This window comes from Monodon monoceros, unplaced genomic scaffold, assembly GCF_005190385.1.
Source record: "Monodon monoceros isolate NGI ecotype Baffin Bay Population unplaced genomic scaffold, NGI_Narwhal_1 Super_Scaffold_16, whole genome shotgun sequence".
Lineage (NCBI taxonomy): Eukaryota > Metazoa > Chordata > Mammalia > Artiodactyla > Monodontidae > Monodon > Monodon monoceros.
The window spans coordinates 71,220,409-71,232,450 of record NW_021703772.1 but is presented as its reverse complement, the minus strand read 5'-3'; the positions used below and the strand labels follow the sequence as shown (position 1 = coordinate 71,232,450).

Here is a 12,042-nt window from a genome sequence, read left to right as displayed (position 1 = left end):
TCCATTGTCCCACAGGATTTCATACCCAAAGAACAAATTCAGAAATAAAAATTACTAAGGGGTTTCCCTGGTGGCACAGTGGTTGAGAGTCCGCCTACCGATGCAGGGGACACGGGTTCGTGCCCCGGTCCGGGAAGATCCCACATGCCGCGGAGCAGCTAGGCCTGTGAGCCATGGCCGCTGAGCCTGCGTGTCCGGAGCCTGTGCTCCGCAACGGGAGAGGCCACAACAGTGAGAGGCCCGTGTACCAAAAAAAAAAAAAAAAAGAAAAAATTACTAAGAATTCCAAGATCCCAAACCACAGAGCGTTCAACCCCAAGGGCAAGGCCCTGCTGAGCATGGAGCCCTACGAGACAGTTCTGGTCACACGCCCATAAAGACTGCCCTGTTAACTGGCCAAGGCTAACACTGTGGAAAAAAGACCTTGGCAAACCACAGAGCACTTCTTTTAGGGCAGAACTGCTTGAGGTTGAGAGTATCTGCCTTAGTTTCTCCATCTGCACCATGGGCTTAATTAATTATAGTGCTGTCCTCATAGGATCCTGATAAGGACTACCTCAGTCACTACGACCCCTTTATAAATGTTAGTAAGAGAAAAACAGATCTTAACTTTGGACATGGGTAGTGAAAAATAGCAGCAAAATAAGACCAATGTTTATAGTTAAATAATTACTTTGAATTTCCTGTTTATATTTTCATAACCGAAAAGGAAATTTCTCAAGAGCGTGATGCAAAAAGCCAGAAATAATGAAATTTTTTCATTAGCATATTTCTTTGGAACTGTAGTAGTCTAGAAAGTATAGTCAATTAGACAGTCATGTGGCCCCGCATGAAAGCAGAAAACTCTTGTCTATTTTGTTTAGCTCTGTATCACAGAACCCAGTTTAGAGGAATTCTCATAAAATTCCTCCATTTTTCTTGAATGACTTTATAAAATATTCTACCCTAAGTGACTCACTGTAGTGTTTATAAGGTGTTCTTGGGTTTGTTTCTTTTATGAACTGTAATATTTCTTTTCACTCTGATCAATTAAAAAATATAATTTATGTTCCTAGCTTTGTTTTGGAACATCTCCTAAAAGGCTTTCAAGGATAATTTCTAAAAGAAGATGGAGACAAGGGTCTATAAATGTCTCAAATACATTACTTTGATAGATCATATGAAGATTCATCACATAGGGATGAGTTCAGAAGAGGCAGAACAAAGAATTGTTTCTTCAGAAACCCTGATATAAATAAGCAAACTCTTAGCTCAAGAAGGGAAGCTGAGGGGATAACGAAACTCTGTGTGGCTCAACCTTTCTGGTAATTGGCGTGGAACACACATGGTGTAGTATCAGTTACTGTGACAACCAATAATAGGAAAAGAGGTTAGGAGCTAATGAGAAAGGGTAAAAAGGACCAGAAAAATTGGAAGTCTGTGCTGACTCTCAAAGGCTCATGAGGAAAGAAGCCAGTCAGAGAAAATGGGATGAGAAAAGTATAAAGTGGAAGAGTTTCTGAAAGATGATGAACGGAGATGGAAGAAACAGAGTCTGAGGGTCGGAGTGATTGACGGCCAGGCAGGGCAGCTAAACCAGGAGCTGATCATGCTTTTACTTAAATTCCAAATCCCCAGATTAGGAGAATGGCTCATTGCCCAGGGATATAAAAATTGCCTAGAAATAAATCAATGGCTTTGCACATTTCGGCTTTGTGAAAATATTTACTCCTACATGTGGAAGCACAGGTTTGGAAAAGGAGGAGTTGAAGAGAGCAAGAGACTGGCCTCCTGTTCCTTCTGTCACAAAATCAAGTCACATGCTCCCAGCAAACAGCGGGATAAGAATGAGCTATTTTATCAGATCGCAAGGCTACACAGGGGTCCTCTGCATTAGTGCTTGTGGATCCGGTTCACATCCCTACTCTACAAGCTCCTGTAGGTGCAAGTTACTCAACCTGTCTTCACCTGTGAAGGAAGGGTATGCACTAATAGCACCCAGCTGGCTGTGGTGAGGGGCATTTTGACCTTTGTATTAGCAATGGGAGCTAAGGGGAAAATCTCAGGGTCACGACTCCTTCCCACTGCTGCCTCCAGGGGGTGGCTCTCACCACCCTCTTTCAGAAACCTCTCCTTTGTGGCACCCTCTCTTCATTGCTCCATACCGAGCGCACCGCCCTGAACCTCTTCCTCCCATTCACTATGTGACTCCAGCAAACACTCCATTGGCCTCCCCACCCCAAGGCCTTTCACTCCCAACACTCTGGCCTGGTGTTTTCTTCAGTTCAGGCTGTGGCCCATTAATGCATCATGAAGTCAAAATAGAGTGGAACATTACAAAGCAAAATAGAGTAGAACAGAGTAGAAAAGTAGCAGCACGTCATATCAGGTAAGGGTGTTCTTTAATGAAACTTTTGTTTCAGACGTATATGTCTGTACTGCTCTGGACACTCGGTTCCTTGACCCCCTCCGAGGGGGGTAACTGATAACTGATCAGTGTAGTAACTGATACTACACCATGTGGGTTCCACGCCAATTACCAAAGAAGGTCTGAGGACCTTCTTTCACTTGTTCTCGTTTTAGTGACCACTTCTGCAGCAATACCTTGGACCTGGTCACTACTGAGAATGGACCCGCCTCCAAAATTCATTATTTCCATTGTATAATCACTACCCTTCCTGTTCTGCCGTCTCTCTCATCTCCTTACTTTCACCCTCACTTCCCTTGGTCATTGGCCATTCAAAAGAGCCTACCTTGACCGTCTCTGAGGACTGACACAGCCATGGGCTCCCTCCATCCCTGCTGCTGAGAAGCTGAGTGCTGTAGGGGAAGCTCTCTTACTATGTTGGTTGGGGCCATTTCACATTTATAATTTTCAGCCCTCAACGTCGCTTCAAAATTCTTTTACTTGCCCCCAGTTCATTTCCTTTAGCAACCTCCACAGAGACTATGCCCACTTTTCCCCAGGATGCCCTGTCCCCTTCCTTGATCTCCCCTCTACCCTCCCAGTATCTGGGGTACTTGAATGAAATTATCAAGTTTTAGCACTTGCTAGAATGAAGGGCTCAGATTTCAGAACCACAATGAGGTCCCTTGCTATAGCAACTAGAGGTAGGAGAGAGGCTGCAGACATGCCATGTACAGTGCTGTGCACAGGGAAGTAATTGTTCCAGGGCTGTCAACACGTCAAAATGGTCTGGACTGGCCAGAGGAAGAGGGTACCGTGGTGATACTGAAACAAAAGGACAATACTTGGGTAAGTACTATTATTAGCTCCCTTTTTACATATGAGGAAACTGAGGCACAGAGAGCTTAAGTACCTTGCCCAAGGTCACACAGCTGATAAACGGTAGAGCCAGGATTTGAGCCCAGACGATCTGGTTCCAGGGCCCATGAACTTAACAACTATATGACACTGCATCTACTGATTTTTTAATACAAATTTATTGGTAAATGACTGAAAAGTCAGCACAATGCTGTCCATCATCTGCCTGTCAAGGCTGGGATGCACATAATAAATAAGAGATCAATCAGTAACACACATCAAAGAATATAATAAATAAGAGATCAATCAGTAACACACATCAAATGATAAACACTATATGTATAATCTGCCTTGTGTTACTACCTATCCCTTATTAGTGGGTGTGAAACTGACATAGGTGCATATTTTCTCCTGGTTGCTCTGGGGATGCCAATCACGGCTAAGAGTAAGTTAATGTAGTCCAGTGAACACAGGGGCAAACGTAGGAGCCCAAACACAGCTAAAAAACACTGCTGTATTTCAGCTTCTACATCTGAAAAATGGATGGCTGGACTAGACAACGTCTCAGGTCCCTTCTAACGCTAAGATTTTGTTTTTCCATCTTTGGACAAACAGGAAAAACCTGATTTTAAACCCATCTAGATTATACTTGAAATTCCACTGATGTGAGTGCTTGGAGTCAAGGAGGGGAGCCTGTGTGAGGACTGGAGCAGTCAATGTCACACAGTCTGTGCTCTTCAGAAATTAGGAGCGGCATTTTCACATCTGAAGAATCTCTATGCCAACTATGTCAAATGCCTTCAGATTTGCAAACTGTCACCTGGAGTGGACAGGAGGTAGTGGATGATTCTAACTTCATAGTGTCCTTGACTATTAAAAAGAAGGCACTGATTAGAAACTATCTCAGCCGGGATTTGGATCTGCTACATATAGAAGCGATTAGCCCATCAGTGCTAATCCTGGCTCAGAAGAACACCAGCGCATTCTCTCTGTGTGGCTAGGTTCCAGCTTCTGTCCTCTCGGCTGCTGCCCTCTTCTAGACAGACATTTAGTGCCCAGGCAAGACCCACATTTTAAAATGTAAAGAAATAAGCGTGGCATAGCGACTGTTTGTGAAGACGGATCACCCCCATGGGGTCACAGGTGCCTCTGCAGGAGCATTTTTATTGAAATGACAAAGGAGGTAAGAGGCCTCTGACCTTCGGCCACTTTAGAATAAGAATTGCTCAACCTGTCCCCGGTAAAGCCTCCTAGGAATGCTAGAGAATACAGTCCAGAGAAGATTACCTCCAAAATGTATACATAATATGTTGAGAGGGGAAAAAAATAAATACAGACATTGGTGACATGTTTTACTCCTTCTGTCCAAGCTTATCCCCAAAGGCTGAGAGTATGGAGGCTGCCTGGAGGCTTCTCCTGGTTTATTTAGCTTTTCCCAACCTCTTTCCTCCCTTCACACATGGGCTTGCACTTTTGCACGCTGGCTCCTTTGCCTCAGAGGCAGCCCATACAGTTATTTACGAAAGCGGTGATCTCTCTTTCTGTCTCTGTCCATAGCCCTTTATGAATCTTATGTACAGTAGATGCTCAATAAATGTTTGATCAATTGATCCCGTGTACACGTGTATATGGCAATGGTAACTCCGCAGGAACTCTCCACACTCTGGCCTGCCGTGCGCCTTGCAAAGGATCACATTTTACCCTCAGTGGTCCTATGTCTGTCACAGGCCCCATTTTTCAAAGGGGAGAAACTGAAGAGCAAAGAGGGTAACTTGCTCCACCTCACAAGTTCATTGGGGCCACAGGGGCTCCTCTTCCCTATCTGGTCTGAGAAGCGTTAACAGAGAAGATTGTTTTCTTTCCCGAAAGGGCAGAGAGGAGAAGCCAGGCTGGGGCCACTCTGCAGGTGGCGGCGTACACCCAGAGCGCTTGCTTTGGGAGGGGACAAAATGGGACATCTTTTTGCCATCATGTATCCCAGAGATGGTCCTCCCAAATACACCGCTCTAGGAAAGTTTACATTCGAAACATCTCCTACCCTCCTACGCGCAGCTTGTCCCCGGCCGCAGCCCAGTCAAACCGCCTGCGAGCCGAGGCCCCGCCCCACGCCGCGCCCCCGACCGAAGCCTGGAGGAAGCGGGGCGGGGGAGGGGGTGCAGGGCCTGTCCCGGTGCAGGACTAGCCCATCCGCAGGGCTTTCTCCGGACTGCAGAGACGCGGGCCACCGTATAATCCCGGCCACCCTCGCCCGCCCCAGCTTCGCCCCTTCCTCCTCTTGCCCACCCCCGCCCCCGACGTGCCCATCTGGTCCCTCTGGGCCGGGGGACACTCACCCTGCCACTCGAGAAGCCGCTCGGGGGTGAGTGCCGCCGCCGCGCCCTCGGCGGAGCCCGCCGGCACCGCCAGCAGCAGTGGCAGCAGCGGTGGCAGCAGCGACAGCAGCGCCATCGCTAACCACTGGGCTCGCCGGACACTGCGCCCGGCCCTGCGGTGGGCGAGGCGGGACCGCAGCCTCCTCCGCGCTCCACCCCTCCTCCAGGCCTCGCCACCCCTGCGTCCCGGAGATCCACTCCGTCACCGTCACCCCTGTCGCCACAGTGTGCGGACACTCGGGGTTATGGGCTGGAAGGCGGAAAAGTCCAGGCGATTTTCCCCGCCCTACCCGCTTGGAGCGGGAGGGAGGAAGAGAGGGTGGACCATCTGCCCATCCCAGAAATTCCTGCCTTTGGGGTGGGGAGAGAGGAGGGGTGAGGCTGCCCCGTGCACGCGCCTCCTGCTTCCAGCCTTCTCTCTCCTTCTTGCGGAGGCCAAATAGGAGTTGGGGGTGAGCGAGTTGAGAATCTCTGAGACGGGAAGTCTGACATCTGGGTTTGCAAACCACCCGGATTATGGTAAACACTGCGGGTTTGGCAGCAAGCAGCTTAGAGGAAACCGAGCTGCTCCGTGGACCCAGGCGCGCTGGGAGCGCTCTGGACCTCCTCTCCCCTGGAATGTGGAGCCCAGAGATCCCTGGGGGTGCGCCGGGGTCTCCACCCTCCTCACTCCAGAGTACGCTGAAGCTTCTTCCATTGTTGAGCTCCTTTCCCATTTAAAAACTACCTCCCCCTTCCATCTCCTTGGATCCTCCCAACCCAGCGAAATAGCTGGGTTATCCTGTGTTACAGCTGTTACTGCGTTGTCCCACTTTATACCTAGAAAACCGGTCCAGAAAGGCAAAGTGATTTGCTCTAAGAAGAGGTTACTCCTTAACTTGGCAAAAGTTCCTCCCTAAACTGGGAAGCCCTGACTAGAATGTAGTCTTTCTAAGGGTAGTCTTTCAAATAACTGGCGGAACACTAGAAACATTCAATATTTATGAGAACAGGCTAATGTAAGATCTTTCCTAAATAGTCATTAAACAAAACATTGCTTATGACGCTAGTCATTGAAGCATAAGAGGAGGGAAGAAAGCAAAAGGGAGCTTTAAAAAAATAAAAGGAAGGTGATGGGGTCTTGGAGAACCTTGCCTTTCTCAGCTGCCTGTTGGCCAAGACCAAACCAATAGTTTTGAGTAACACTGTCAGCTTTAGACCGAATTGTGTCCCACCAGCTCCCCAATCATATGTGGAAGTCCTAACCCCCCAAATGGAATTTTAGGAGTTAATCAAGTTTATACGAGGTCTTGAATGTGGGGTCCTAGATGAGGTCGGCTTTATAAGAAGAGGAAGAGAGAGATCTCTCCGTCCAGGCACTAAGGAATGGAGGACACAGCAAGAATGTAACCACCTGCAAGGCAGGCAGAGAGACCTCATCAAAACCCAAAACCTTCAGGAACTTGATCTTGGACTTTCTAGCCTCCAAAACTGTGAGAAATGCATTTCTGTTGTTTAAACCACCCTGTCTCTGATATTTTGTTGAGTCAGCCCAACCAGAATAATAAAACTGTCTTAGCCTGGTTCTCCAGAAAGCAGAGCCTGGGTTGAGATCTCTGGCAGAGAGTGGGATTGAAGATCAGAGTGAATAAGGAAGCAAGGACAGCTACTGCCTTGGCCACTGTCGTAGCAACATGTGCTCAGTCCTGCAGGAGCCTCGGAAGGTCTCAGAACTGTCTGTCCTGGGGAGAAGAGGAAAGGGGGAAACATTTATCCTTAGGCTGACCGTCTCTGCTAGTGAAGGTGGTCCTAGGGTTATTAACTCCTCTGCACACTTCCATAGCAGTGGTAAGCTCCAAGCTTGGTCCCGTGCCTTGGCAACCGGAAAGCCCTGTGGCAGGCAGCAACAGGTGCATGGCACGGCCAGAGGTGAGGTGCTGTCACGTTGCCCCAGAGGGAACAAGTGCAGGGCTGGCTGCTGCAGAGGTGGCTGGAGTAAGAGGTGTGGCTGAGAGAATGTGAAAACTTCCAAAGTGTGCCCTGAGTCAATAGCATATTATTACATATAGAAGTCAGTGTCCCTGCCTGAAACATGCAGAAAAAGGATGCTTTCAGCATACGAGACTATATAGACCTCAGTCATGAAGTACTTATAAATCTCTCCTGTGACTCAGCACTACATCATTTGTTATGGGAATTACCCCAAAGTATAGATGGTTCAGCCCTGTCTGAGTGGGCTGGCTTCTACTGAGGCAGCCGAGCGCGATCCAAGTGCATAATTAAGTAGGAAAGTGCAGCCTTGATATTAATCTTTGGTGAGGTGCAGTGCAGTGAACGTAAAAGTGGGAGAGGCCAGGAGGGGCTAGAGTGATTGCGCAGGGCTAGATGTGTTCAGATGGGGTGAAGGGTATTTAGGAGGAAGAGGCTGTTCTAGGATGGGAGGAAGTCGTGAGAGAAAATACGAAGTCTGGAGTGAGAAACGCTTGCACGGGAGAGAGTGAGTAGGTGGGCCTGGCTGAAGCAACGGGTGGCTACTGGGCAGCCTGGCAAACGAGGTCAGTCACTGGGACACAGGACTGCCTCCCACTGGCTGTGGGATCCCGGTGAGACACCCACCTGCTATGGGCTTCAGTTGTATCCTCTCTCTAATGGGGGGAAAAAGCCTTCCCTGACCCAGAGCAGATGATATCCCCAAGTAGCAGAGCTATGAATATGAACAGGATAAAGAGGAGAAACCAGCCATATTTCACCTTCAAAGCAATTAGCGTAATGAAGAATGGTGGTGACAGCTTCCTGGCCTACTGACACCAAATTTCCTATTCAATGATTAGAAGATTCCAGAAGGGCTCGTTTTCATCTCTTTGAGGTGGAAATCTGTGGCAAAAACTTTTACGCCTTCAAGAAAATGATCCTTCCCCCATACCCAGGTCTTGCGTCTGTTTCAGATTCGGGAGGTAGGGTAGTGTGATGGTGAAAGTAGGTGCTTTGCTACTTACCAGCTGGTTACTTAGTCTCCTTAGCCTCAGTTTCCTTCCGTGTAAGATGCAGATGGTACTATTTGCTGCCGTATTAAATGAGATAAGATTGTGCAGTGCTTGGGACAGAGTCTAGCATATTTTCAATGTCCTTTCATGGGAGCTGTGAGGGTGGGGGGAGGAAGCAGGGCAGCAACGAGCAAAGGGGAGCTCAGGAGCGAGCTCTGCAGACCTCTGTCCTGCTGAAATGATGTCTCCTGCCCCCTGCGGCCCGGAACACCTGCACCTGCAGGCCTTGTACATCTTCCATCATTTTGAATTAGAATTACTTCTTTATTTATAGCTCTCACCTGAATGTAGGTTCCTTGAGGAACCCACTACATTTTCCTTCTCTTTGATTCTCCAGGGCAGCACAGTTCCTGGCACTTAGTAAATTCTCCAAAAGTCTCTGCTGAGTGAGTGAATGAAGGAGGGAAGGAAGGAAGGAGGTGGACAGGAATAGAGTGTATGGAGTCATTTGAAACTCTAGAAAAATATTAGAAACCTGAATGATGTTGAGTGAAAATGGTGAAGAAGATTCAGGATTTAAAACTTACTTAATGTGTGGGTTATGGTGAGGGTCAAGATTAACAAATGTATTTCGAGCACTGTAGGAATCAGAGTCTCCGCAAGAAAGGGTGAGACCCTGATTTAATAGTGGTTTATAGTGAAACACTATTTACAAAGTTATGGGCAGAGTGAAGGGAACCAAAACAGGAAGGGAAAGACCTAGGTTCTAGCCAGTGCTGGAAGCTGTCATGACTGTATCGGGGCCTGAAGGAACCTGGGAGGGAGCAGTTATAGGGGCCTCATGAGAGCTGTACCTCTGCGACAGGGGCCATCTGGCAGGACAGGAGAAGAGCAATTGTTACCAAACTGGAGCCTGTCAGGGAGGAAGCTGAGAAAATGAACAGCCTGTCCCTTCTTCTCCTGCCCTCTGATCTCTTCCAATTGGCTGACCCAGCCGGGAGTCAGTGGTCCAGGAGTCCACAGAAGTCAGCTTTCCAGAACACGGTGCAGGGTGGAGAACTATGGACAGTGAGTCTGGAGAGACAGACAGTGACTATGAACGTGAGCATGTTCTGTCCATCTCAGTACTGGTGTGGAGGATGCAGGAGAGAGCAGGGTGTGATGAGTCCTTGACCATGATCACAGAGTTCTGAGTCTGGGGGAGAAACACACAGGTAAACAAGCAATTACAATAACAAACGAATATAATAACAATTACAGTGCATGTCATGATATGAGAATGTGTCTGAAACTTGACAAGTCCTTAGAAGGGCCACTCATCAAAGCTTGAGGCTCAGAGAAAGTGATGCCAAGAAAAAGTGGCATCCAACTTGGCACCTTGAATAGCTAGCTAACTTCAAAAGATATGCTTAAGCGAATGAAAGGAAAAGCCAACAACTGGGACGAAATATCTGCAAATCATATACCTGATAAAGAACTTGTATCTGGAATATATAAGGAACTCTCCAACTCAATAATAAGAAAAACCCAAATATCCAATGGGCAAAAGATTTGAGTAGACACTTTACCAAAGAAGATGTACAGGTGGCAAATAAATGCATGAAATGATTTCCAAGACCATTAGACATTAGGGAAATACAAATTTACACCACAGTGATATACTTCTACACATCTATTAGAATGGTTAAAGTTAGACAGACTGACCACACTAAGTGCGAGCAAGGATGTGGAGAAATTGGAACTCTTACCCACCGCTGATAGGAATGCAAAGACTTTGGAAAATTGTTTGACAGTCTTTTAAAAAGTTTAAAAAAAAAAAACCATATAACTACTTCGTTTCCTAGAACTGCCGTGACAAAGCGCCATAAACTGGGTGGCTTAAAACAACAGGAATTAGTTCTCTCACAATTTTGAATGCCAGAAGTCCAAAATCAAAGTGTCGGCAGGATTGGTTCCATCTTGAGGGTCTGAGGGACAGTCTGTTCCTTGCCTCTCAACCAGCTTCCGGTGGTTGCTGGCAATCCTTAGCATCACTTGGCTTATAGTACATCGTCATATGGATTTCTTCCCTTTATATCTCTCTTATAAAAACATCAGTATTGCATTTAGGGACCACTCTGATCCAGTATGATCTGATTGTAACTAATTACATCTGAGTATACCCTATTTCTGAATAAAGTCACATTCTGAGGTTCCATGTGGACATGGTTTTGGGGGGACACTATTCAATCCGGTACAACAACCATATGATCCAGCCGTTCCACCCTTAAGTGTTTACTCAAGAAAAATGAAAACACATGTCCCTATAAAGTTTGTACATGAATGTTTATAGCAGCTTTATTTGTAATAGCCCAAAAGTGTACACAACTCAGATACCCAGCAATGGATGATTAGATAAATAGATTTAGGTATATCCAAGCAATGGAACCCTACTCAGCCATAAAAAGGAAGGGAGAACTTATGAATGGAACAACATGGTTGCATGTTGAAATAATTACGCTGAGTGAAAGAGCTAGGCAAAAAAGAGTACATACTTTATGCTTCAATTTCCATAAAATTCTGGAAACTGTAAACTAAAATGTGGTGACAAAAAGCAGGTGAGTTGTTGCCTGGGAATGGGAATGAGGGGCTGATGGGAGAGGAGAGATTTAGCTGAGCAGAAAAATGTTCCAGAACAGAGGGAATAGAGGCAAGAGTGGACATGAGGTGTTTGAGAAGTTCTTTTAGCAGGGAGATTGGGTACTGAGGTGGGAGGTTCTAGGAACATTAGGGGTAAGTAGGAAAGCTGAGATTAGATCTTAAATCATGTTAAAAAACCTTTATGCTAGAGCCAGCAGGGAGCCATTAGGGGGTTTCATTGTGACCAGATTTATGTGTTACATTTTATTTTTTTATTTTTTTTAAATTTTTTTTTTAACATCTTTATTGGGGTATAATTGCTTTACAATGGTGTGTTAGTTTCTGCTTTATAACAAAGTGAATCAGTTATACATATACATATGTTCCCATATGTCTTCCCTCTTGCGTCTCCCTCCCTCCCACTCTCCCTATCCCACCCCTCCAGGCTGTCACAAAGCACCGAGCTAATATCCCTGTGCCATGCGGCTGCTTCCCACTAGCTATCTACCTTACTACGTTTGTTAGTGTGTATATGTCCATGACTCTCTCTCGCCCTGTCAAAGCTCACCCTTCCCCCTCCCCGTATCCTCAAGTCCGTTCTCTAGTAGGTCTGCGTCTTTATTCCTGTCTTACCCCTAGGTTCTTCATGACATTTTTTTTTCTTAAATTCCATATATATGTGTTAGCATACGGTATTTGTCTTTTTCTTTCTGACTTACTTCACTCTGTATGACAGACTCTAGGTCTATCCATCTCATTACAAATAGCTCAATTTCGTTTCTTTTTAAGGCTGAGTAATATTCCATTGTATATATGTGCCACATCTTCTTTATCCATTCATCGG

The 12,042-nt window shown here is 46.5% G+C and overlaps 1 protein-coding gene across 1 annotated transcript in view; it reads right to left on the bottom strand.

Moving 5' to 3' along the window:
* The window catches only part of PLA2R1 (phospholipase A2 receptor 1), a 116,301-nt gene extending 110,474 nt beyond the window's left edge, over positions 1-5,827 (bottom strand). Inside the window, exon 1 of the mRNA XM_029224783.1 lies at positions 5,578-5,827. Within this exon, the coding sequence (XP_029080616.1) occupies positions 5,578-5,692 (115 nt within the window). The 5' untranslated portion in view covers positions 5,693-5,827. The remainder of the gene's footprint in view (positions 1-5,577) is intronic.
* Positions 5,828-12,042: the final 6,215 nt, after the last annotated feature.